The sequence below is a fragment of the Armigeres subalbatus genome, chromosome 3 (genome assembly GCF_024139115.2).
Source record: "Armigeres subalbatus isolate Guangzhou_Male chromosome 3, GZ_Asu_2, whole genome shotgun sequence".
NCBI lineage: Eukaryota > Metazoa > Arthropoda > Insecta > Diptera > Culicidae > Armigeres > Armigeres subalbatus.
Window position 1 is genome coordinate 43178905 of NC_085141.1, and position 23678 is coordinate 43202582.

Here is a 23678-nt window from a genome sequence, read left to right on the forward strand (position 1 = left end):
TACCATTCGTTGTTCACTGTGATGAATGACGGAATTGCGATCTTTAGTTCTCGTTTCTTTTTTAAGTTGAATACAAAAAAGGAAGCAGTGCAGTGCTTTTGAAAGTTTTATTTATTTCTTTTTTTAATTTACTTATATGCTATCACTCAATAATGACTATTACAGAGATAATTCTTACACCAAATAATCACACATCATATTTATATGTGAAAGTGGGATGTACAGTTAAAGGGTAAGCAATACACGAAAGAATTTGTTTCATTACAGTAACATTTGAGTGTGCTGATACACTTCCACAAATGCTTGATGTAAATCTTACATAAGCTTATTTTGAACTTGCTTCAATGTGTCATTCTTACATAATCTAGGAATTCCAATATACACTAAAAATCGGTGTATTTCTACTCTTCCCATCTAATACCGTCCATTATCAAACCGTCCGGATACAGGAGCGCCATATCTGTCCTGTGGTCGACCACCACCGCTCATGAATTGGTTCTGCCTAGATGGATCCATGAAGGGGCTGACACTCATTTGTGGTGCTTTCCGTTCATTGTAGGTACGATCGTACCGATCTTGGCCATTATCCATTCGCCAGTCGGCACTGCTCATACCAGCCGGTTGAATACTCATTTGGGGCAGCCCTGCATTCCAGGGTCCACTGTTACCACCGCCGCCGCCACCATTGTTACCAGAGCGGTCCTGGTAACGTTGATCCATTGAATCCATATAGCGCGATTTTGGTGCTGAGCCGTTGCGGTCACGATCATCGCGAGCACCGCCGCTTCCACGGTAGTCACCGCCGCCACCACCAGAGCGATTGTCCGGATACCGGCTATCCATCGAAGGCATTGACGGACGATCCATATCCCGATCCATTACACCACCTCCATTGCGCTTGTAGTTATCTCGACGGAAATCATCAACTGGGCGCGACTTGTAATCGTCACGAGCCTTGTAGTCATCTAGACGTTTCTTGTCAGAAGACGCGTATGAGCCCCGACTGCGAATAGGTAATGTAAGAAACAAATTAAAAGGAGTCTAGATAAGACATGTTCGAAGACTGAACGTAATTTTCTAAATTTTTAAGATGATTTTCAATGGTTAAATTGGCATATTCATTATACGGCATATTCAAGACGATTGTATGTCATACCCCAGAAACCCATTGCCCAGAAAGTGATTCCCCAGAAATTAATTCCCCTGAATGCACTACTCCCCAGAAAACCATTCCCCAGAATACCACAATCCCCAGAAAGACATTCCCCAGAATGCCCCTATCCCCCGAAAGACATTTCCCAGAATGCCTCCATCCCCCGAAAGACATTCCCCAGAATGTCCTAATCCCCAGAATGCACCATTTCCTAGCTTAGTCTAAATACTTCGTAATTGCTTCATCCCGGGCAAATGCGTATTTTTAAAGAAGGAGTCATGTACTCTTTTGCCTTATTCCGGGCAAATGCATACTTTTAAAGAAGGAGTCATCTACTCTTTTGCTTCATCCCGGGCAAGTGCGTACTTTTAAAGAAGGAATCATCTACTCTTTTGCATTATCCCAGGCAAACGCGTACTTTAAAATAATGAGTGATTTACTTTTTTACTTTTTCCGAGCAAATGCATACTTTTGAAGAAGTATCCGAGCAAAGATGGAGAGCAAATCGATAACTAATTTTGTTGTTGTGAAATCGCCTAATTTTGATAACTCAGCATGATATCCTTTTGGTCGTTTTAACGGTTAAAATAACAAAATGTATAGCGGAAAAATCTTACTGTGACATCAAATTGAAAACTATTTCTGCTGTCGATGAGAGCAAATCGAAAACTGATATTGATATTGGTTTTGGATAACGAAATAAGTAATCAGTTTAATATCAGTTCATATTATTCAGAAATCAACATCAAATTGATACCTAAATAAGTTATCAATCATGAAGATCAAAGTTTATGTTTATGATGTATTGTTTATGTTTATGTTTATGATATGATGTTTATGTTTATGATTAAGTTTATGATTTCAATTTGATGTCGATATCAAAATATGTTTTCTTTTTGCTCTCATTATGATGTCAGGCTTTGCTCGGGTAGTTATCTATTCGTTTGCCTTTTTCCGGGCAAACGCATACTTTTAAAAAGGAGTCATCTACTCTTTTGTCTTATTCCAGGTAAATACATACTTCTAAAATGGAAATCATATATTCTTACGACCCATTGCATTTCATATTCTTTTCAACGATTATGCCAAATGGTCATTATGCCAAACGGCTTTATGCCGAACGGCATTATGCCATATGGGCTTCCCCCAATATGAACAACGAGTATAATGGATTATATCCCGGGTAGAGGTGAATAACAAACAAATAACATAATAATAACAAATTTTGCTATGATAACATATTTAGTTATTCTTATGTTATTCATAAATAACATAAAATAACATCCCAACAACAAGTTTTGTTATAATAGTAAAATTAGTTGTTTTTATGTTATTGTAAGAAAGAGCACAACAACAAATGAAGAACACATTTTGCAATCATAGCAAAGTTTGTTATTCATTTATCATTTGCATCTTCAACATATCAATAATAACTGATTTTGATATTTTCTTTTCTTCAAATATTTTGCTATTGGTTTGTTATTATAATAGCAAAATGAGTTATTTATGAGTTATTTGCTAGTGCAATGTCTGTTATTATTTTTGCTATTTTATCAACTATATCAAACAAACTAATATCAGATTTTGCTATTCAGTTATTCAGATAATAATAGTAAAATTTGATATTATTTTCCTTTTCTTCTACCTGGGATTCGTTTTGCCTTATTCCGGGCAAATGCGTACTTCAATATAAGTATTTTTGCATAGAAATATAGTATCTAGTATTTTTAATTTATAGAAATGACAGCGAAAAACATAGTTTCTTAGACTGATACCTTTTTCTGGGGAACGGGTCATTCTGGGTTTTTGGTTTCTGGGGAATGGGTCATTCGGGTTTTTTTTTCTGGGGAATGGGTCATTCTGGGGATTTCTTTTCCGGGAAATGGTGCATTCTGGGGAATATCATTCTGGAGAATTGGTCGTTCTGGGAAATGGAATTCTGGGAAATACCATTCTGGGGAACTGATTCTGGGGATTGGTATTCTGGGCATTGACATACAACCTTCAAGACTTACCCAGAGGTGGAAATAGATGGTGGTGGAGGTGCTTCGAATCTCCGATCTGCTCCTGCCGAGCGTTTCCGGTCGTCATCGTAATGATCCGTGGTGGCTGGGCGCTTCAAGTTCCGTTTCGCCTCTTCAATCCTGATGTTTTTGAATTAATTTAAAGAGAAAACAGAAAACATGATAGAAACAATATTAGCGTACAGGAACTATAAAATTGAAGTGCAGTCGCGATAACTCGCTGCGTACAAATTTCTATTTATCGCAATATTCGCGTTTTTATGTATCGAAGACAAAACTACGAAATCAATCATGTTCAGGTGAACTTTCTGAACATCGATGATTTCGATATTGGAAAAATGGAAATGGCCTCTAACGTAAGAGCCATGAGTCGACGACGGTAATAATCATTCCCGAAAATGTGACAAAATATTTCCTCTACTTCAATCATTTCTGACTAATATTATCGCCTCTTCACCTTGATGATTTAAACAGTCGTTTACCCATTGCGATGCACATTGCACGTTTGACCTCAGCTGCTTCCAAGCTCATAGTTGTACTGCATCGTTTCGAAGTTTTCCTCCCATAGCTGCTTCGCCTCGTGATGCCTAATTAATCTCCTAACTTACCGATAATCTCCTAATATACCTAATAGTATATTGCAGTATGCTTTGTTCTGTATATGATCCGTTGAAGAACATGTCCTTTTATGATCTAATGTTAGTTTTGTGATTTGCACATATTCAGCGAACACTGCTTTCCTAAAACAGTGGAATATCCTTAGAGTGCAAATCATTCTGGAGAAAGATCACAACATTCATTCTCATCACCGTCTTGAGAACATGTTGTGATGGTTGCTCAACATTTGTTAACATTGGGCTCATTATAATCACGGATTAATGGTGATGATATCCCTTAAGGCATGACGCCAGCAAGTAGAAAAGTGCTAATATAACAAACCAAATTAAGTTTTTAATCTTAGCAAGTCTCGATCAGAAACATCGTGGATATGCCGATTGTTGTTCTCGTAGCTGTTATTAATTAGCAGCGCATCATGAACCATCAATATTTTGGTAACATTTTTGCATTGACACATCCATTGTGACAGATGATTACATTTATGGTATTGTTCAGGAAGCTTTCAATCCGTATCCGATATGATTAGTCGTCGAACTGTGTGGAAGATAATTCACTAACTCATATTCGATTTGCAGATCGAATGCTGTCGTCATCTGTTGAACCGGGAAAAGTAATGTAAGAACAAAGATTCTTATTTGCTGGTTTGATAACCCGGAAATCATGTTCTCGATTAGCAAATGTTGAAACGGTGATTCGTCCATACTTCCATATATTACCACGATTGGCAAAAGGTGCTATTTTTTCTATATTTATGTTAACGGTCACCTTAAAATATGTTATGCAAGAGACGTCTATATCCTATGTATCATACCCTCGTCGGATAGGTTAGGGCCTGTAGTTGTTTTTTTTTACCTTGGACGTGATTTGAAATATGCTCGTCTCCCAACGACATAGCCTGGCACTAGAACCGGGCGCCTGAGGATGACAGGCAATCACGCTAAAACACACAGTCTCTTTTTTCCATAACAAGCATTGTTTTCTATTGTTACTGGATGTTTCCTCGATGCTTTTCTCAGCATTATTAGTGGCTCGCACAGCTCCTTTGGTTATCAGTAAAATCGAAAAACACACGGTACGTAATGATCTTGTAATAGCAGGGAAATATTTTGTCACTAAACACGATTGAGTTAATTCGTTTCGCGTAATTTTTGTTCCGGAAGGCATAGCGCAAAATTCGCTTTCTGCGAGCGTTGCACCTAGGAATGTGAGGAGTCTCGGGGTGGATACCATAATAAAATAGAGAATAAAGGAAAATTATTAATCTTAGAGAGATAAATTTCAACCGTACTTCCTTTGCTGACGCTTCAGCTCCAGACGTTCGAGTTCGATCTTCTCTCGTTCCAGCTTTTGACGTTCGCGTTCGATGCGCAACAGCTCAGCCTTTTCCTTCTCGATACGAGCCCGTTCAAGGGCCAGCTTCTCCCGCTCACGTCGCAGCAGCTGTTCCTCTTCGCGTTGGCGTTGGCGCAACTCTCGACGACGTCGGTCCTCTTCGCGAAGTTGACGTTCCTTCTCGCGGAGCCGTTGACGTTCGCGCTCTTCGCGAATCTTCTGTAACGATAGAACCTCACGATCTCGATTGCGGTTATCTTTGCGATCGTTGTCTTTGCGCTCTCCCTCCTTGCGTGCCACAACTGCAGCTCCTTTTCCTTCTTCCTTCACGGTGTCATCTTTCTTCTTTTCGTCTTTGGGCTTTCCATCTTTCTCCGCCGATTTACCTCGATGTTGAGACCGGCTGCGATGTTGAGAACGACCCCTGTGATTCGACCTGGCTCGATCTTTGCTGTTGCGCGGTTTGCTGCCATTTTCGTCCTTCTTCTCGGGTTTGCTGTCTTTGTTGTCCTTGTCTTTGCCACCATCAGCACCTTCCGCCTTGGTTGATTCCGTCTTGCTACCAGTGTTGCTGCTTCCCGTTGTCGGCTTCGCTGGACCCAGATCAGACTTTGCTCGCTCCACCGAAATCATACGTCCGTGCAATTCGGTTCGGTGCAAATGGGTAATGCACTCCGTCGCATCTTTGGCCGATGCCATCGTCACGTATCCATAACAACGAGTTCCCGGCGTACGAGTGTTCGTCACCACTTTAGCGCCAATCACTTTGCCGTACTTGGAGAAGATCATCTTCAGATCGGTTGCCCGAGTAAGCGACGATAGGCCTGAAACCCACAGGTTCCGGGACACGGTCGCCGCCTTGTCATTCGAGTTTGGTGACAACTTTGTCTTGGAGTCGCTGGATGTACCGGACTTGGCTGACGATGACGACTTTCCAGCGCTCTCTGCAAACACACAGATTCCGCATCCAAACGAATGAGAAATATAGACAAACATTATACATTATTTATAGTAGTGGCATTATTAGTATGGGTTGGTCGCTAGCTTGTCTTTCTCTGTCACAAATCATTTGACGACGAGACGTTTCTTGGAACACAGCGCGCCAACACTCCTCTCGTTGAGAAAAAATCGGAAAATTATACTCATCAGAGAAAAAAACTAAGCCTAACTTATTTTATAACACGCTGACTAATTTCTCAATTGATTGCTTTGGCAAAACAGAAACAGATGTTCTGCGGACAGATTCACGAAACCAAGAAATAGTGGTAACGAAACATTTTGGACGTTACACTCGAACTAATCTGAACAAATCATCTGAAAAGCGCAGGTTTGCCACGATTCAAAATTACCTTTCTCGTCCTTTGTAGATCCGGTTTTCTCGCTAAAAAAAATTAAAAAAAATTGCTTAAAATTTATACTAAAACTATCTACTACGATCAATGCTACCTTGAAGTATCACTCTTCTCAGCCTTCTTTTCTTCTTCTGAGGCATCAGTTTTTTTGGCATCCGAGTTCTTGTCAGCATTAGTACCTGGAATGCGAAATGCAAGACAACTGATTAAGACCTTGATAAGCAGAAAAAAACGCCAACTAAATCACATTTTTCAATAACACTATCAGATTTGGTGTTCCCTCTCAACTTAAATAATTCAGAAACACATACAACAGCTATTCACGGAATTATTACCGGCTATATAGGGGAAATGACGGGTTTGGCAGGTTTTGTTCTATTATTGTCCAGGGGGTTTGTTGTTGACCAAATTTTATGAAATTTGGCCACAATATTCTTTGATATGCAAAGAATGTTTAGGCCAAATTTGAGCATAATTGCTTATAGAAAACCCCCTGCCAATAATAGAACAAAACCTGCCAAAGCCGTTATTTCCCCTATTATTTTCTAAGAAATAATCAAGATACAGTCTAAAAATGACTTTCACTAGAAGGAATTAGACAGACTATTAATAAAAATACCTGCCGAAATCTTAAAATTGTCTAGAAATCTTTGCGATATGATATTCATCCCAATATCATATTAGTCAATAGAGACTCGGCAGGTACAGTATTGGAAAAAAAACATGTGCAACTCAAATCGAGCAATCATAAAAAGCATCAGTAAACTTCAATGCTTCTAAATCGAAATCGAGCAAGTTACTGCAGTTGACGGTTCAGGAGTCTACATGATTATTGCAGCAATCAGCTGTCAACTGACAGTTCACCGGCAGTCAATGTAAATAAATACTAAGGTATGGAAATCCATATATTGTTTGCGTGCCATTTGTGTATGGCGAAAAAGCTTTCACTACTACATTCGAGCGAGCTCCCATAAGAAGCTGTGCAAATATGTACGTCACCATTTGCTGTTTACATTTTTCATCATCCACTAATACACTTGCATTTGGTCTTCTTCCTCTCCTTCTATTTATTCTCATTGACCGGCAGTGTTTTGTTGACAAGAGCCATTTTGCGTTGGTCAAAACAAGCGCAACTTCTCGCTTTCTTGGACTTATTTCTATAGAAGTGCTTAAAAAAGGGGGAAAAGGATTCGTTTGTTGACAAAAGTGATCTCACTTGCGCTGCCGTTATACGCATATTTGTCCCATGTTTGCTGGGATTCCTTATGTACATGGGACAATTATACGTAGAATGGCAGTGCGTTATTGTACCATAACAAGGTATTGCGAGAAGATTGAAAAATTCGAACCGGGGTCCGACGGTCGACTGTCGGAAAGCTGTTCCGCAAACGTCAAATCACTTGTTGCACGGTAAAATTTTTGGTTTATTTTTTCGGTGTGAATGTTGATTATTAAAATCAACGGGAATATGCAACTTTAAACGTTTAAGTGTTACATGCCGCTATATTTTTAAAAAAAGTTTTATGATACTTTGAAGGCATTTGGTCATATATTTATGTGATTTAGAAACATTTCAGATTTCTCGAATATTCTTAAAATCAAGAAATATCTACACTTTTCGTACAGTGCATGTCATTTTGAAGTTTCCGACACTCAATCTGCTTCTTCTTCTTTGCTCCGCAAAATTAGATTTTTTCTCTTTTCTCGCAATAAATATTACATAATAGACATTGAGAAAGGTCAATACTTATGTTTTCCATGTATTAATGTTATTAGGTATCAAAATGGCTCCTGACAGCCTTGGATTGGAATTACGAAAGAAAGTAATCGATGATTACAAGAGCGGAATGTCACAAAAAACGATTTGCGACAAATACCAGCTCAATAAATGGACCGTTTCAAGACTGTGCCTTAAATTTCGTTCAACTGGGAAGATTTCTGTGGACAATAGAGGTGGAAGACCACGGTCCACCACGTCAAGAGAGGACTCTATGATCGCCAGATGTATTAAGAAGCATCCTTTTAAATCTTTCTTAAAGGTGCAAACGGATTTACAGTTATCTGTATCGGCCGGACAATCAGACGACGTGCCGTTGAAGCCGGATTATGTATTCTCTCGACGCCCTTCGAAAAAACCTCTGATTTCACTTAGGAACCAGAAGAAACGACTCCTGTTTGCTCAATCTCATATTGGCTGGGATGTACAGAAATGCCGGACGGTTCTGTTCAGAGATGAATCGAATTTCAACATCTTCGGAAGCGACGGAATTTGCCGTGTACGTCGACCGACTGGAAAACCCTTAGATTCACGGTACTGCCAGATAGCGGAGGCAATGTGATGGTCTGGGGAAGTTTTTCTGCAAACGGCCTTGGTCCAATTCATCGAATCGATGGAATCATGGACCGGTACATGTACAATAACATCCTGTAAGATGTTATGCTGCCTTATGCTGAATGGAATATGCCATTAAAATGGATATTCCAACAAGATAACGACCCCAACCACACCGCCAAAGTGGTCAAACAGTGGTTTAAGGATAACCAAATAATTGTGATGGACTGGCCGCCCCAATCTCCGGATCTGAACCCAAACGAGAACCTGTGGGAGATCGTGAATCAGCGAATTGATTGTGAAGGTGTGCGTTGTTTGTGAAGGTTGTTTGTACAAATTCAAAAGGCTTGGGCAGCAATTCCACAAAACTTCATTGACCACCTGATCGAGTCTATGCCTCGCAGATACAAGGCCGTAATTGAAAATAAAGGATTCGCTGCAAAATATTAAAATCGAAACTAAATTTGGTAAACAACACGCGAAGTTGCACTTGTTTTGTTCAGGAGGAAAATATTGAATTTTTTTTTTCATCCTTGGGTCCTAAAATGAAGAATCGATATTCGATTTTCTTTCAGGGAACGATGAAGGTAATCATTCTAAACGTGTCAGGTTTTCTTAAGACTCAAAAATCGAAAAGAAGAATTTTACCAGAATTTTTATAACAATGGTACAAGTATTCTTGACCGATGCACTATCGTTTGCAACCATAAACGAGGTAGGGCTTTAGAACCCAATGTCCAACATGGACAGAGATTGAAAACTTTTTAAAACAATCGGACACCGATTTGACGGTCATGGAAGCGGTCTACAGAATGGCACACGAACGTTCGATTTTCATCAAGTTCATCTCTCTGGAAGCAATGAAGGAATCGCTTAAGAAGAATATGGAGCCGAACAAATTTCGTTATTTCAGCGGAAATTCGGTGGAGGTACGGATGTAGTAATATGAGATACATTCGTGTCTTCGACTTACCGCCAGAGACAAGTGACAGAAGCTTATCGATGGCACTCGGACGATATGGGAAAGTGGAATGTTTAACAAGAGAAAAATTTCCCGCGGATTCTGGCTTGGGGCATATGTTCACTGGTGTGCGTGGTGTATATATCGACCTGAAAGAAGAAATACCGCCATCGCCTAATTTTGGTAGCCGTAAAGGACGAACATATTACGACGGTCTTCAGGATGTGTGTTTTCTTTGCCGGGCTGCGGGTCATCGGGTCATCATTATTGCAAACAACGACGCTCCGGAAAGCTTAGGAAAGATCAGCCTAAAAACCAATCCCATCCGAGTTCATATGCTGGGGTTGTGTCTGGAGTTGAATAAGATCATTGAACAATTGGAGGAAGATAACTTTGTGGAACCAATGAATAACGCAGTTACGGAACACTACTACGAAGCCGATCGGAAGAGAAGATCTTGAGAACGAAAGCAAAGTGGAAGATAAAGGAAGTGACGTGGAAGAAAGAGAAGAAACTTAGGCAAAGCGGGTTCCGTCAGCCGGTTACCTCACGGATTCGGAAAATTATGAAGATGTGGCAGATGCCGAACTTCAAACGATGAGGAACCCACAGGCGAATCAACGAAGAGCCCTGTTCGCGTCTTATAGGGGCAAGTCAAGTTCCCGTCCTAGGAAGTAGGGGAAAGTGGGGCAAGACCGCCATATGGGGTAAGACAGCCAACGTTGATTACAACTTAAGTGAGCATCATATTCACATTATTATTACGAGGCATGGGTAACAATAATGTAAAAGGGCTATACAACTGAAAAACGCACTTTGACAACCTCGCTTGTTCTTGAAATATTGATTTTAAGATGGTTTAGTTGAAATTAGACCTGTGCGCCGAAGTATTTGTGAATGGCGGCGGCGTAAGGCCATTTTTACACCGGTGGCGGCGGTGTCGGCGGCGTCACGTCGGCGGCGGAGGCGGCAGCGCGATTCGGCGTGAAGAATTTTTAGTTAAGAAAAAAAGTTTCACGCAGCAAGCCATATGATGCTTTTTATTATTTTTTGTACAATTACTAGCTACAGTCAGACTGATGAAGTGAACATCCTAATAGGTGTAGCTTGTATGTCCACAGCAAAAGTTTACATCAAATCCTCCACTAGCATATTGCCGCATCACAGCACATAAGTTCATTGGAAAGTAATTTGGATACAAATCCAGAAATTCGTTTAGAAATTCCTATTCCTCAGAAAATTCCTCAGAAAATTCGAAAGATATTCCTCAGAAAATTCGAAAAAGCAATTTCCCTAATGAATTCCTTCAGAACTTCCTCTAAGAATTCCCTTGAAAATTTATTTGGGTTTTTCTTCGGAAATTCGTTCCGAAATTTCTTCAAAAGTTCCTTCAGGAATTTCCTTAGAAATTACTTTACGGAGTATTTTGGGAATTTCTTTAGAAATTCATTCGAAAACTTTTTTAGGAGTTCCCTTGAAAATTCCTTTAAGAATTCCTTAGAAAATTTCCATGTAAAATATTTCAAGAGGAATACCTACGGACACTGTTTTAGGAATACATTCGAAATCCTTTTGGAAAAACCCTTTGGAATTTGTTTTAGGATTTTTTTTTTAGAAAATCCTTAGGAATTTGTATTTGGAATTTCTAACAAAAATTCTTCCAGTAATTCCTCAACAATTTCTTTTAAAATTCTAGGAAGATATTTTTGGTATTCTCTCGAAATTTCCCTCTGGAATTTATTTAGAACTTTCTCCAGGAATTCTTTCCAAATTTCCTATAGGAATACCTTCGGACAATCCTCCTGAATTTCCTTTAGCAACTTTTCCAGATATTTTTGTAGATCTCCGAAAATTTCTTTTAAAATTCCTTTAAGAATTCGTTCGGGAATCTCTTCTGAAATTATTTTGGAAAATCTTCGGAAATTTTGTTTGTAAATTCATTTATATTTTTAAATCGTTGTTTACGTGTTTTTTTTTTAAATTGAAAAAAGTTTAACACACAAATTCCCTCGGGAGTTTCTTCGAAAATTCCTTTAAAAATTCCTCCATATTATGATTCGTTCCGGAGTTATTTCTGCAGAAACTTTGTATAGTTTACTGAAGGATTTTTTTTAAATACTTCCTGGAGGAGGTTCCAAAGAAGTTTCTGAAACATAAATAAAAGGCCTTCCCGGAAGGTTTTCTGAAGGAATCCTTGGAGGATTGTCCAAATTAATTCCTGTGGCTTTTTTAAAGAGATTTTTGAAGAAATTCCTGGAGGAACTTCGACTCTATTCTTGAAGGAATAACCAAACGAGAACCTGAAAAGATTTTCGAACAGAATTTTAAATGAAGGATTTTTTTAGTGGATGTCCCAAACAAATAGCTATTGGAACTTATAATACTCTAAGAATTTCTTCGAAAATCTGGACAGTAGTGAAACAAACTCAGTTTTGACTCTAGAAACAAGACTACATGCCAAGAAAAACTCCCAAAATATCGAGATTGCGGATATTCGGATATTCTCAAGAATTCCTTGGGAATTTACTGCAGCCTTCGAAAATTTCTACAGATTTTTTTTCGTAAACACCTTAAAAAATTCCCTAGAAAATATATTCAGGAATCAATTCGGTAAGACATCAAGAAACTCATTCTAATATACCTTCAAAAATTCTGTTAGGAATTCCATCGGGAATTTCTCTAGGAATTCCCTCAAGAAACGTCCACAAATGAAACCAGCTTTTTCTTTGAAATTTCCTTTATGGATTGCTTCGGAACTTCTTAGGACCTTAAGAATTATCTTAAGGAACTTAAAGAACCCATGTAGATGGGTACACTTTCCTACATTTGTAATGGATTTGACGTACCTTCCTCAAAGAAGCTGGCCCTCGAAAAGCTCAAAAAGGATTGCGAATCTATTTATTAGTCTGTTGGATTACACTGTTGAAAGGAGATCCCGATGATTTCGCGTAAGTGTCTCTGCTTACGGGTCTGCCGCCTCCGTTTTTGCCGTACATACAGCAGTGCATTGAAAGCAGAATTGTATTTGAATCATTTGTTTGAGAAACTACATAATTCCATTTTACACAATTTCGAGAAAACAACAAAAAACTGTTTTTGAACAAATTGGCACCGAATCTTTCAATTTCTTCGATACAGATCAATAGTTTTTGGCAAAACTCAACACCCTGGGGCACTTCTGGTGCAAAAACTGTAAGCAGTACTCCACAATTGCTCTTCAAAGTGCGTGGACATATGTAGTTTCTCAAACAAACGAAAAAAAGTTCATACATTCCTGAACGAAAAAAAAATTTCGTATTTTTTGCCAGAATACGTATTTTTGGACGAGGATTCAGAATATATAAAAATCTCTTTTTGGCCAAAAATGTCACATATGCAGTTTCTCAAACAAACGGTTCATTTAAATTCGATTGTAGTTTTGGGTGGAGCCGCATGCAGAGCAAGACTCAAGCCAGAATGATGGATAACTGTACATATACACATATTTAAAAAAAAAAATCCTTCGGAAATTGTTTTAACAATTCCTCTGAAACTTTTCCAGGTATTCCATAAAACATTCCATTCACTCGGTAATTCTTCTAGTAATTCTTTCGGAATTTTCTCCACTATTTCCTTCCAAAATTCTAGAACAAATTTTAAGATATCAGATATAATTTCCAAAGGAATTACCGACATTCTTAAATTCCTTCAAGATTTTTTTGGACATTCCTCCTGAATTTTCTCCAGGGATTCCTCCAGAAAATCTTCCAAAAATTACTACGAAGATAGATCCAGATATTCCTCAAGGCTCCAAGCAATTTCTTTAGGTTCATTCCTTCAGAACTTTCTCCAAGACATCCTTCGGAAAATATTTCAAGTAAACCCACAAATTTACTTGGGTATTGTTTAGCAAAATATAGAATTGCGTATTTATTTATTAGTCTGTTGGATTACACTGTTGAAAGTAGATTCTCTCTATCCCTCGTGCTTCGCGTAAGCGTCTGTACTCTGTAATTTTCTCCGCCATTTGCTTCCAAAATTCTAGGATGAAATTTCGGATATCTCCGTATGAATTCCTAGAGCAATTTCCAAGAGAACTCCTGAAGAAATTCACGACATTCTTAAATTTCTTCAAGAATTTTGTTGGACATTCCTCCAAGAATTCCTTCAGAATTTTCTCCAAGGATTCCATCAGAAAATCATTCAGAAATTACTACGGAAATAAATCCAAAAATTCCTCAAAACTCTAAGAATTTTCTTCAATTATTCCTTCAGAACTTCCTCCATGATGTCATTTGGACATTATTTCAGGAAAACCAAGAAATTTCTTTGAGCATTTTTTATCAAAATAAATGAAACCCGTTTTTTTTTTCAGAGCAATTCTAGCAATTTAAGTACAAAGAGGAGTGAAGGAAATGTTCAATTTGATGGGTCACGTGTCCTATCGTGCTCCAGCTCCAGAAGCCAAGTTACCATTTTTGTATTCGCATATCACGGGGCAATCACATTGATATTCCATGCTCGAGAAGTTTAAAAATCCTACCAGACTGGGAATCTAAATCCAACTTTCATAGTGTTGATTTGTAACTAGCCGCGAATATAAGCACTAAATCATTTTAAGACATGTAACATTCAAACCTTTAAAAACCACCCAATGCAACCAGAATGAGGTTATTCCACATGAAGTTACATATGAGATTAGAAGTTCATCACTACGCTCGTTGATTTGTAGGTCTGTTGCCAAGAAGTTCTTGAATGACCTCGCATTTAACACGCCAATGCCGATAAAAGGGAAAGAGATAAAAACAAATCTGCTAAAGATATAACAGCTATTCAATTAATGCCTGATAGGTTGTTTAATTAATGGAAACACACTATATACTGTGATTTTTGTGTTGGCCAATCATCGGCGTGAAATACGAAATTCGGCGGCGTGGAGCCAATCGGCGTATGGCGCGCCGCCGACACCTTCACCGGCGTCGGCGTACGTCAATAAGTGTCGGCGGCGACGGCGTGGCGCGGCGGCGCACAGGTCTAGTTGAAATTCGAGTTTTCTTATAATTTTGTAGTTACATAATTTAAGGTTTAAAGCCTAAAGGACTCAATTTTCACCATAAATTGATATTTATATAATTATAGGGGATAAGGGGATTCTAGGGAATTAACAGTAATTATGATCGACAGGATATAAATCTTTGGATATATGTCGGCTTGGGGCGGTATTGCCAACTGTACAAAGAACAAGGTTTAAGCATCGCCTAGCCCTTAAATGGATTTCCAAAATCATCGAAATAGTTTCAGCCTGAATCAGACGTGATTTTAAACAACGGATATGGTTTTAATCTGGGACGGGACTTGCAAAGAGGAAAAAATGTAACTTCATCTAACTTTGAAAAGTATTCTAGAAAAGCCGGACAGCTTAATATTGAACTGTTATGAATACGTGTTTTATTTCCGATAGGAAAATCTTTATAAAAATAAGTTTACAAATCCGTAAATCACAAACACTTTTATTGTGCTCAGAAGATTCTACCCGGGATTTAGGTGAAACACTCAAGGAAACAGTTGAGAATCGATGATCAACTGTGATGAAAAGAAGAACAAGTGTCAAAACAAGGAAAAAGCAGGGAAAAAGAAGCCGTCTTTGCAGGTCTCGTCTCAGGTTTTAATCGTGGTTTGAATCGTGAACATTAGTTATAGGCAAATTCAGGTATTGCCGTATAGCCAGTGGTCAACAAATCAACATGGAATACGACATTTTCAAGCGAAACAGCATTTGAGCATAATCCTAGAAGTGGAAGAAATATGTCACCCGTTCTAAATAAATTCAGCACGCTATTGACATATTTTTTTATCCTTGTTCGTCTTGCCCCGAGGGGGTGGTCATATCGCCCCATATGGTAAATATAGGCGTCATAAAAACACATTTTTTAAAACCTGTTTATAAGATACTGAAACGTCATTATTCAGTGTTTTTGATACTTATATCAATGACAGGCCATCATAAAGGTGTTTCATTGAAAACTCAGCAGAATTCGAAGAAGTTTCACTGTTTTACAGGGATTACCGCTTAGGGTGGCCATCTTGCCCCACTTTCCCCTAAATTAGTTGAAAATTAAATTTCTGATTTCAATTGTATGTAATAATTTTTTGAAAGACTTGCGGCTCCGTGGAGTGTTTTAATTAAACAAATGAGCCTTAGAAGAGTTCCAACAAACCTCGCTGCAGGATTCAATTATGTGGCGTTAGGTTTTTTATTTTTTATTGATCTTTGTTTAAGTGATTTTGTGGCGGTAGGTTCTTTATTATACCTTCATTCGATATGTGTCCTTTTTGCCCCTGTAGGGGGGTAGGGTGGCTTGCCCCGCTCCTTTTTTACAATAAAATATAAAAAAAACAATAAAAATAAATTTTCACATTTTGCCTACTTTCATGATATGTATACCGTGATGTGCCCTGATTTCACGAGCGCCCTAACTTCGCGCATTATTAAATCATTTATTTTTTTTAATTTTTAGGTACCAGTCAAAATTGAAAAATCTGGAGGATTACAAAATATCATTGTTGTTGAATGTTTCTCACGAAAAAATTTGAAAAACAAACTTGGTTTAGTACACCAAATAAAATTATTTCAATTTGATCCTCCCATCGACCGCCATATTTGCTTGTACTTAGCACAGCGACGAAGAACATGACCCAAGTAAACAAATGATTTTACTGTACAAAACTGGCTACTTTTTGGAAATATTTGTATCCATTATGCTCTGTTGGATATGTTTACCGCCGCGATTAGCATAAGAGTCCCATGTCGTTTTTTGGCGATTATGATTTTTTTCCAGACAAGCTTAAAATTGCATCATCTTTAAGAAAAACTGATAAAACAATAGGCTTCGTTCAAGAAACTTGAAAATTAAAGCCCACTTGTGTTGTCCCAGCTTGCAATTTATTCGCACAACAGTCACATTCCAGCTTTTGATACACCTTTTCACAAAAAAAGAAATATAATTATGGTCTATTTAATAGTTCCATAGCAATGTATACAGATGATGGATATTATACCAAATTTTAAGATTTGAGGTTTAATTAATTTATTAGAATTTTTTGTATTTCTCCATGTAAAACGAGTTTGAAACATTCAACGGCATATTACTGAAGTTAAAGAAAACTGACATGGGACGCTTATGCGAATAGGGGCAGTTTATTCGTCATTACTATTATTTATTTTTATTTATGGATCCTGTACACCTCCAGTGGTGCAAAGGGCCGACTTGAAAGATCTCCATCCTGAGCGTTGCCCGGCTATCGCTTTAACCTGTTGCCAGGTTAGATTTCGGTCGACTTCTTTTATTTCTTTATTGAGGCTTCGCCGCCATGAGCCTCTGGGTCTGCCTCTGCTGCGATGTCCCGCTGGGTTCCAGTCTAATGCTTGTTTACAGATTTCGTTTCCGCCCCTACGTAGAGTGTGGCCGACCCAGCCCCACTTCCGATCCCGAATTTCTGTTGCTATCGGCCTCTGGTGACAACGACGATGAAGCTCGTTGTTTGAGATCCAGTTGTGAGGCCACCAGGCCTGTTAATGAACACCTGCAGCCGTTGAGTGTTCTCCACTGATACACACCATGTTTCGCTAGCGTATAACAGCACAGATTTCACGTTAGAGTTGAAAATTCGTATTTTGGTGCATTCACTTATCTGCCTGTTTTTCCAGATATTTCTTAAACTCGCAAAGGCAGCCCTTGCTTTCTTTATCCGTGCGCCTATGTCGATCTTGGTACCGCCGTCTGACGCCATTTGGCTACCAAGATATTGGAAGCTTTCAACATTCTCCACTGGTTGCCCGGCTACTGTGAAACTGGAAGGAGTCACCGTGTTTACATCCAACGATTTGGTTTTGTTGACGTTGATGACTAAACCTGCCGAAGAGGAGCGCTCGGCAAGGTCGTTGAGCTTACTCTGCATATCAGAGCGCCGTTGCGCGAGGAGTGCAACATCATCCGCCAATTCGAAGTCATTTAGGTGCTCCATGGTTATAGGCTGCCATAACAGCCCGCGGTTTGGTTCACGGTCAATCGCATCTACCAGAATCTCGTCGATTACGATGAGGAACAGTAACGGTGATAGAATACATCCTTGCCTCACACCAGCTACGACCCGGATAGGGTCGGACAAGACCCCATTGTGCAGCACTCTACACGAGAAGGCCTCGTACTGTGCCTCGATGAGGCCGATGATTTTCTCAGGAACTCCCTTGCGTCTCAGGGCGCCCCACATATTCTCGTGATTGAGACGGTCGAAAGCTTTTTCGTAGTCAATGAATACCAAGTAAAGGGACTCTTGGAATTCGTTGACCTGCTCCAGAATGATGCGGAGCGTGACAATATGGTCCACACAGGATCTTCCGGCACGGAATCCGGCTTGCTGCCGCCGGAGAGTCGCATCGATCTTCTCCTGAATCCGGGCTAGGATAATTTTGCACAGAACTTTGAGAACGGTACACAGCAACATAATGCCTCGCCAGTTATCGCATACAGTCAGGTCACCCTTTTTGGGCACCTTCACTAAGATACCTTGCATCCAGTCGACCGGGAAAGTTGCGGTGTCCCAGATATTACGAAATAAACGATGCAGTAGTTGAGCGGATGTCATGGGGTCAGCTTTGAGCATCTCGGCTGATATGCGGTCGACCCCTGGGGCTTTATTCGATTTCATGCTTTGGATGGCTGTTTGAATCTCTAGCAGTGATGGAGCTTCGGTATTGACGCGTGTTATACGTCGGATCCTAGGCAGATCATGCCGAGGAGGTGATGGCCTGGCTGGCACTTGAAAAAGTTGTTCGAAGTGCTCGAACCAGCGTTTCAGCTGGTCAGTTGGGTCGGTCAATAACTGATCATTCGCGTCTTTCACAGGCATCGTTGCATTCATCTTCGCCCCGCTTAAGCGTCGTGAGATATCGTAGAGGAGGCGAATGTCCCCGGTTGCGGCGGCTCTCTCTCCTTCGTCGGCCAGAGAGTCTGCCCACGCTCGCTTGTCCCGTCGACATGAGCGTTTTACTTCCTTCTCAAGAGCCGCGTATCGTTGACGGGCTAAGATTTTGGCTCCTCTGGTTTTCGATCGCTCTATCGCGGCTTTGGCTTCTCTTCGCTCCTCTATCTTCCTCCAGGTCTCATCGGTGATCCATTGTTTTCTCTGGGTGCGTAGTTCGCCCAGATTGTTCTCGCTGGTGGTGATGAAGGCATTCTTGATGGCGGTCCATTGGTCTTCCACGCTGCCACCTTCCGGAATATCTGCAGCACGCGTCTCCAGTTCTTCAACGAAGGACCGTTTCACCGTGGCATCTTCCAGTCGGCGTGTGTTGAATCGTCGTCCAACTCTTTCCTCCTGCCGACGAATCCGCGCAATGCGCAGGCGTATTTCGCCGATGAGGAGGTGATGATCAGACGCAATATCGGCACTACGTTTATTCCGTACATCAAGAAGGCTCCGTTTCCACTTTCGGCTGATGCAGATGTGGTCGATTTGATTTTCTGTAAAGCCGTCACGGGAGACCCACGTGACCTTGTGAACCGGTCGATGAGGGAAGAGCGATCCCGATCACCATGTCGTTATTACCACAAAATTCTGCGAACAGCTCTCCGTTTTCGCTCATTTCTCCGAGACCATGGCGTCCCATAATGCGCTCATGGTTCGAGTTGTCGGATCCGATCTTCGCATTGAAGTCGCCCAAACAGATCTTGATATCACCCTTCGGAATTCTATCTACGACGGCATTGAGTTGACTGTAGAAGTTCTCTTTGTCTTGCAGATCGGCAGCATCGGTTGGCGCATAACATTGGATTATAGTAAGGTTTCGGACCCGTGTTCTAAATCTGGCAACGATTATCCTTTCACTTATAGGTTCCCACTTCATAAGCGCAGAGTGTGCCTGAGCGCTTAGTAGGAAGCCAACTCCGCGATGCCGGGAGCGTGTTCACCTCGTAAACCAGAGTATAGCAGAACTTGTCCCGACGGCGTTCTGTGTTCTCCAAAGTTTGGCCAACGGACTTCACTCAGTCCCAGGATCTCAAGCTTCATGCGGCGTGCCTCATTGGCAAGTTGTGCCAATTTACCCTGCTGGGCTAGGGTTAAAACGTTCCATGTTCCTATTCTTGTCCGTTGTTTCGCGCTAAGAGTCGTCGCCGTAAAATCAGTCCGTATTCTTTTATTATCGGATTCTCGAACAAATTGATGTTTCGGGAACAGTAGGTTGTTGGCCCAAGGTTCCCTATCCACCGGGATGGGGCTGCCATCTTAGGTATAGCTTCCGGGGAATAGCATTTCATACTCAGCCGCTGGATGCCAGAACAGACGCTGTTGGAGCCGCACCTCCTTGGTGAACAGACGCTCGGTCAGTCGGGTCAATTTGTTTAAAGTCCCACCCAACACCAGGACTAGGCTAGTGCGCTTTGAGCGGCACACGGTCGCTTTGAAAGGGCCTGCTTGGGGACACATGCGGCTTTTGTCGAACCCCATTGTGCCCACTGTCGAACCCCACCACATCCTAGGCAGACCCCACAGGACGCACCCTCTCACTCTAGCTGATGTCAGAAGGACAACAGTGCCCAGGCTGCACTACCAGCTAAGTACGCAACCCTTAGCTGGCGGTCAATTGTCATCGGAAGACCCGTGGAAGCGTGAGTATTGGAACTTGTGAGGACCAGAGCTATGTTAGGCGCCCCTTCCCGGATGTCAACTCACCATTTTGCAGCCCGTCATTACTATTGAAAAGTGTAAAATTTTATGTATTTTGTGTTCATTTAGACTTTCGCTTTGTCAGCGAAATTAGGTATATGAGAGTAATTATGGTGCCTAATTTCGTTTATTGTTGTTGCGCAGTTTCATTTGCAACATTCTAATGAAACAAAAGCAATATAATACACAGGACAGTTTTAAACTGAATAGAACCCGAAAAGTTCATTCCCATGCGCTTTTTATCTAATTTTCAGGCGGATAACCACCGACATCGACTAATGTTGACTTGAAAAATCTTATAGATCAGTGCCTGCAACAGCTACCAAATCCGATGTGTAAAATGATGCTAAAATGTGCGATGTGTAAAATGATGCTAAACTTAATTTAAAACTACAGCAGCTTTTTCGATAATGTATATAATATTGAAGATGTTTTGAATAAAACACATATTTGAAGATGTCCTTTTTTAAAAAAAAAAGACAGAATCACCGTCTTCGACCAGAGGTCGCACAGACTGAACACTTAACATCTAGCATGAGACAACGGACAGGACATTTACACAACACCCAGTGGACCAGTGGAGAGCTTTTCGCTTTACGAAAAGTTTTCTCCTTACCGGGGCGGGAATCGAACCCACACTCCACAGCACATGCGTCTAGACGATTGACGTCGCTAACCGCACGGCCACGAAGCCCACTATGTCCTATGTAAGAGATAGCGGAATTTAAGACTTTCTTTCATGACGTCTCGAATATTTAAACTATTTTTATACACCAGCTAAACATTGCTCATACAATGCTTTTTTTTCTTAAAATATGGTTTATATTTCAGAAGCAAACGATATTTTAGGAATTATGACTTGTGTCAACTAAAATGCATAAAGTAAAATCTAAGCAAAGCTCCACGGTCGAAATATAGGCACATACCATTTCGACTAAAGAATGGGTCACTGACGGCTGTCATGCATGCTTCTATTGGTTAATTGATTATATTTCATCAAACCAACAACGATATTCAATTCCAAACATGAGCGAAGTTAGGAATACTTTTGCGCGAAATTAGGAACTATCCTATTTTCTTGCGCGAAATAAGGAGCATACAACGGTCTCGGATTTTATTTTAAATAGCAGCAAAATTTGCAAGTAACATTTTTATGAGAACTTAGAATCCTTCTACATACTACGTGATGCAGTAGCAAATGTTTCCAAATGGCCACTACATGTTTTTTAATGAACGTTTTAACTTTGTCAAATCTTAAGTGCGCGAAATTAGGGTACTTCACGGTAATTCATATCAATATCGATGTAGTTTTGTTGATAGCAATCTACATTACATTTTGCGTGCGATAAACGTTTGATTTAGTGGTGTTTCAACCATGTAATAGTCCAAAATGCTTAAGGTGACTTTCTTGCCCCGGGTTCCCCTATAACAAAACAGTCGAAAAGCCGCTTGGTGCGGTGTAGCAAAACCCCGACCATTCTTCCTCCCAAACTGACAGCTTCTTCAAATTCCACTCTTTCGAGCGACTCAAAGTAGGTTGGAATGGTGCAATGAACGGCAATAACTAACTCGAAAACGATTGCAATCTACTTCAAGCTATCATTGGACAAGACTTATTATCTGACCTTTACAATCATCAGCAGTTATAATTCCAGATTTGGTTCTTATGAAAATGTAGGATGAGCCGAACATTTTAATTATCAAAAAAAAGAAAAACTTTGCTATTTAGGGTCTGTCTCATTTGGAGAAATAAACGGTTCAACAACAATCGAATCACCCTGCTGGCAAAGTAAGACTACTTTTGACAGGATATCGAATTATTTTAGATCGATGTCCTATTAGCATTGCTGATGGCTAGTGCCAGCCATTCTTATTTCCGGGTGATTTAATTCGCTTACGAGCTCATTTTTGGCGTCCATTCAGCTTGAAGTAGGTTGTGTTGGCGCCCATTCAGCTGACTCCAACCTGCTTGGGAGTCGCTTGAAACAGATTGAGCTGTAGTTCGGGCAACTCGAGGTAGCACGGGATTTTGACATTCTGACTGTTATCAAATGAATCAAAATTATCAAGGCGGAAGCCGCAACTCGGCAAAGTAAGCTTTTTCTTGTACTTGGTGAGCGTCCATTGAGAACCTAACTCGAAGTACCTTGACAGCTCTTTGTTGTTTAAAATTTCTCGGGTAAGTCCGAGCTACTTTAAGCAATTTCGAGCAGAGTCATTAGACAACAATAATATACCCCTTCCTCTACATACCTTTTTTCTCACTTTCGATGTTACTGTCATCATGAAGCAGCTTTTCGTCCTCTTCGCCAATCGTCAAATTGAGCGAATCCTCGTTATCTGCTTCTTTTGTTTCGTCCTTGCCACCTTTGTCGGCCTCTGTGGCACCAGCTGCTTTAGACTTTTCCACCTTTTCTTCCTTCTTTGGCTCTACCTTCTAAAATATCGAATCCCGCTTTATAGGTAGGCATATGAAATGTAATGAAAATCAAAAACAAACCTTTCCTTCGGCCGACTTCTTTGCCTCTCCCGCGACCGGTTCATCTTCATTGCACTCATCCTGCACCACCATGTCATCAAGGTTCAAATCGCCTTCCGCCGTAGTTGAATTATCAGCCTCAGAGGCTTCTTCTTCTGCCTTCGTCGGTTTTCCCTTTTTGGCTGGGGTTTTACCCGGGGTGGAGATTTCGAACTCGTGCGTTTCTGGATCCAACTTTTCGTCCTTCAATGCCTGAGAATCGAAAGGAAAAATAAACAAAAAAAAATTAGTACTGTGCCCTGGGGCTGCGACAAATGAGTTAGCAAATTCAATATGGCGGATTCGAGCAAGATGTCTGCCCTTTGGCTTACCTGAGTCAACCGTTCCAGCAGCACATTTTTCACGCCATTGCCATCCTTGCCCCGTTTCTCCAGTTCCTGTTTCAGGTCTACCACACGTAGCTCCGAAAGTTTGCGCTTCTCCACCGTATCAGACATACCTTTTGTTTAGTCCTCGAGGTTCACTACTGTTGCAATAATTCTCAAAAATGAAGCTGAACTTTTTTCACTTCACACGCGGAGCAAATCAACACGCACAACCGAACACGACGACTGCTGAGTGAAAATGACAATCGATGCCGCGTGCAGTGTTGCCAAGTTAAACAAAAGGTAAAGGTTCGAAAATGTTTCGAATTTGACAGAACTTTGACAGCGAGTTTGA

At 40.5% G+C, this 23678-nt stretch overlaps 1 protein-coding gene and 1 long non-coding RNA gene across 2 annotated transcripts; one reads left to right on the plus strand and one right to left on the minus strand.

Annotated features, from left to right (window-relative positions):
* Nucleotides 1-93: 93 nt before the first annotated feature.
* Nucleotides 94-23593, minus strand: LOC134220639 (SAFB-like transcription modulator). The gene is made up of 8 exons (XM_062699740.1): nt 23330-23593; nt 22980-23210; nt 22733-22916; nt 6574-6658; nt 6477-6508; nt 5084-6071; nt 3169-3297; nt 94-1003 (listed from the first exon to the last, which is right to left on the minus strand). Exons 1-8 carry the CDS (start codon nt 23453-23455, stop codon nt 415-417), a joined length of 2364 nt encoding a protein of 787 aa, XP_062555724.1. The 5' UTR covers nt 23456-23593; the 3' UTR covers nt 94-414.
* On the plus strand, nt 9776-15678 carry LOC134223352 (uncharacterized). Its single transcript, XR_009982535.1, has 3 exons — nt 9776-10629; nt 14784-15086; nt 15414-15678. It is a non-coding gene; the product is annotated as an uncharacterized LOC134223352 (long non-coding RNA).
* Nucleotides 23594-23678: the final 85 nt, after the last annotated feature.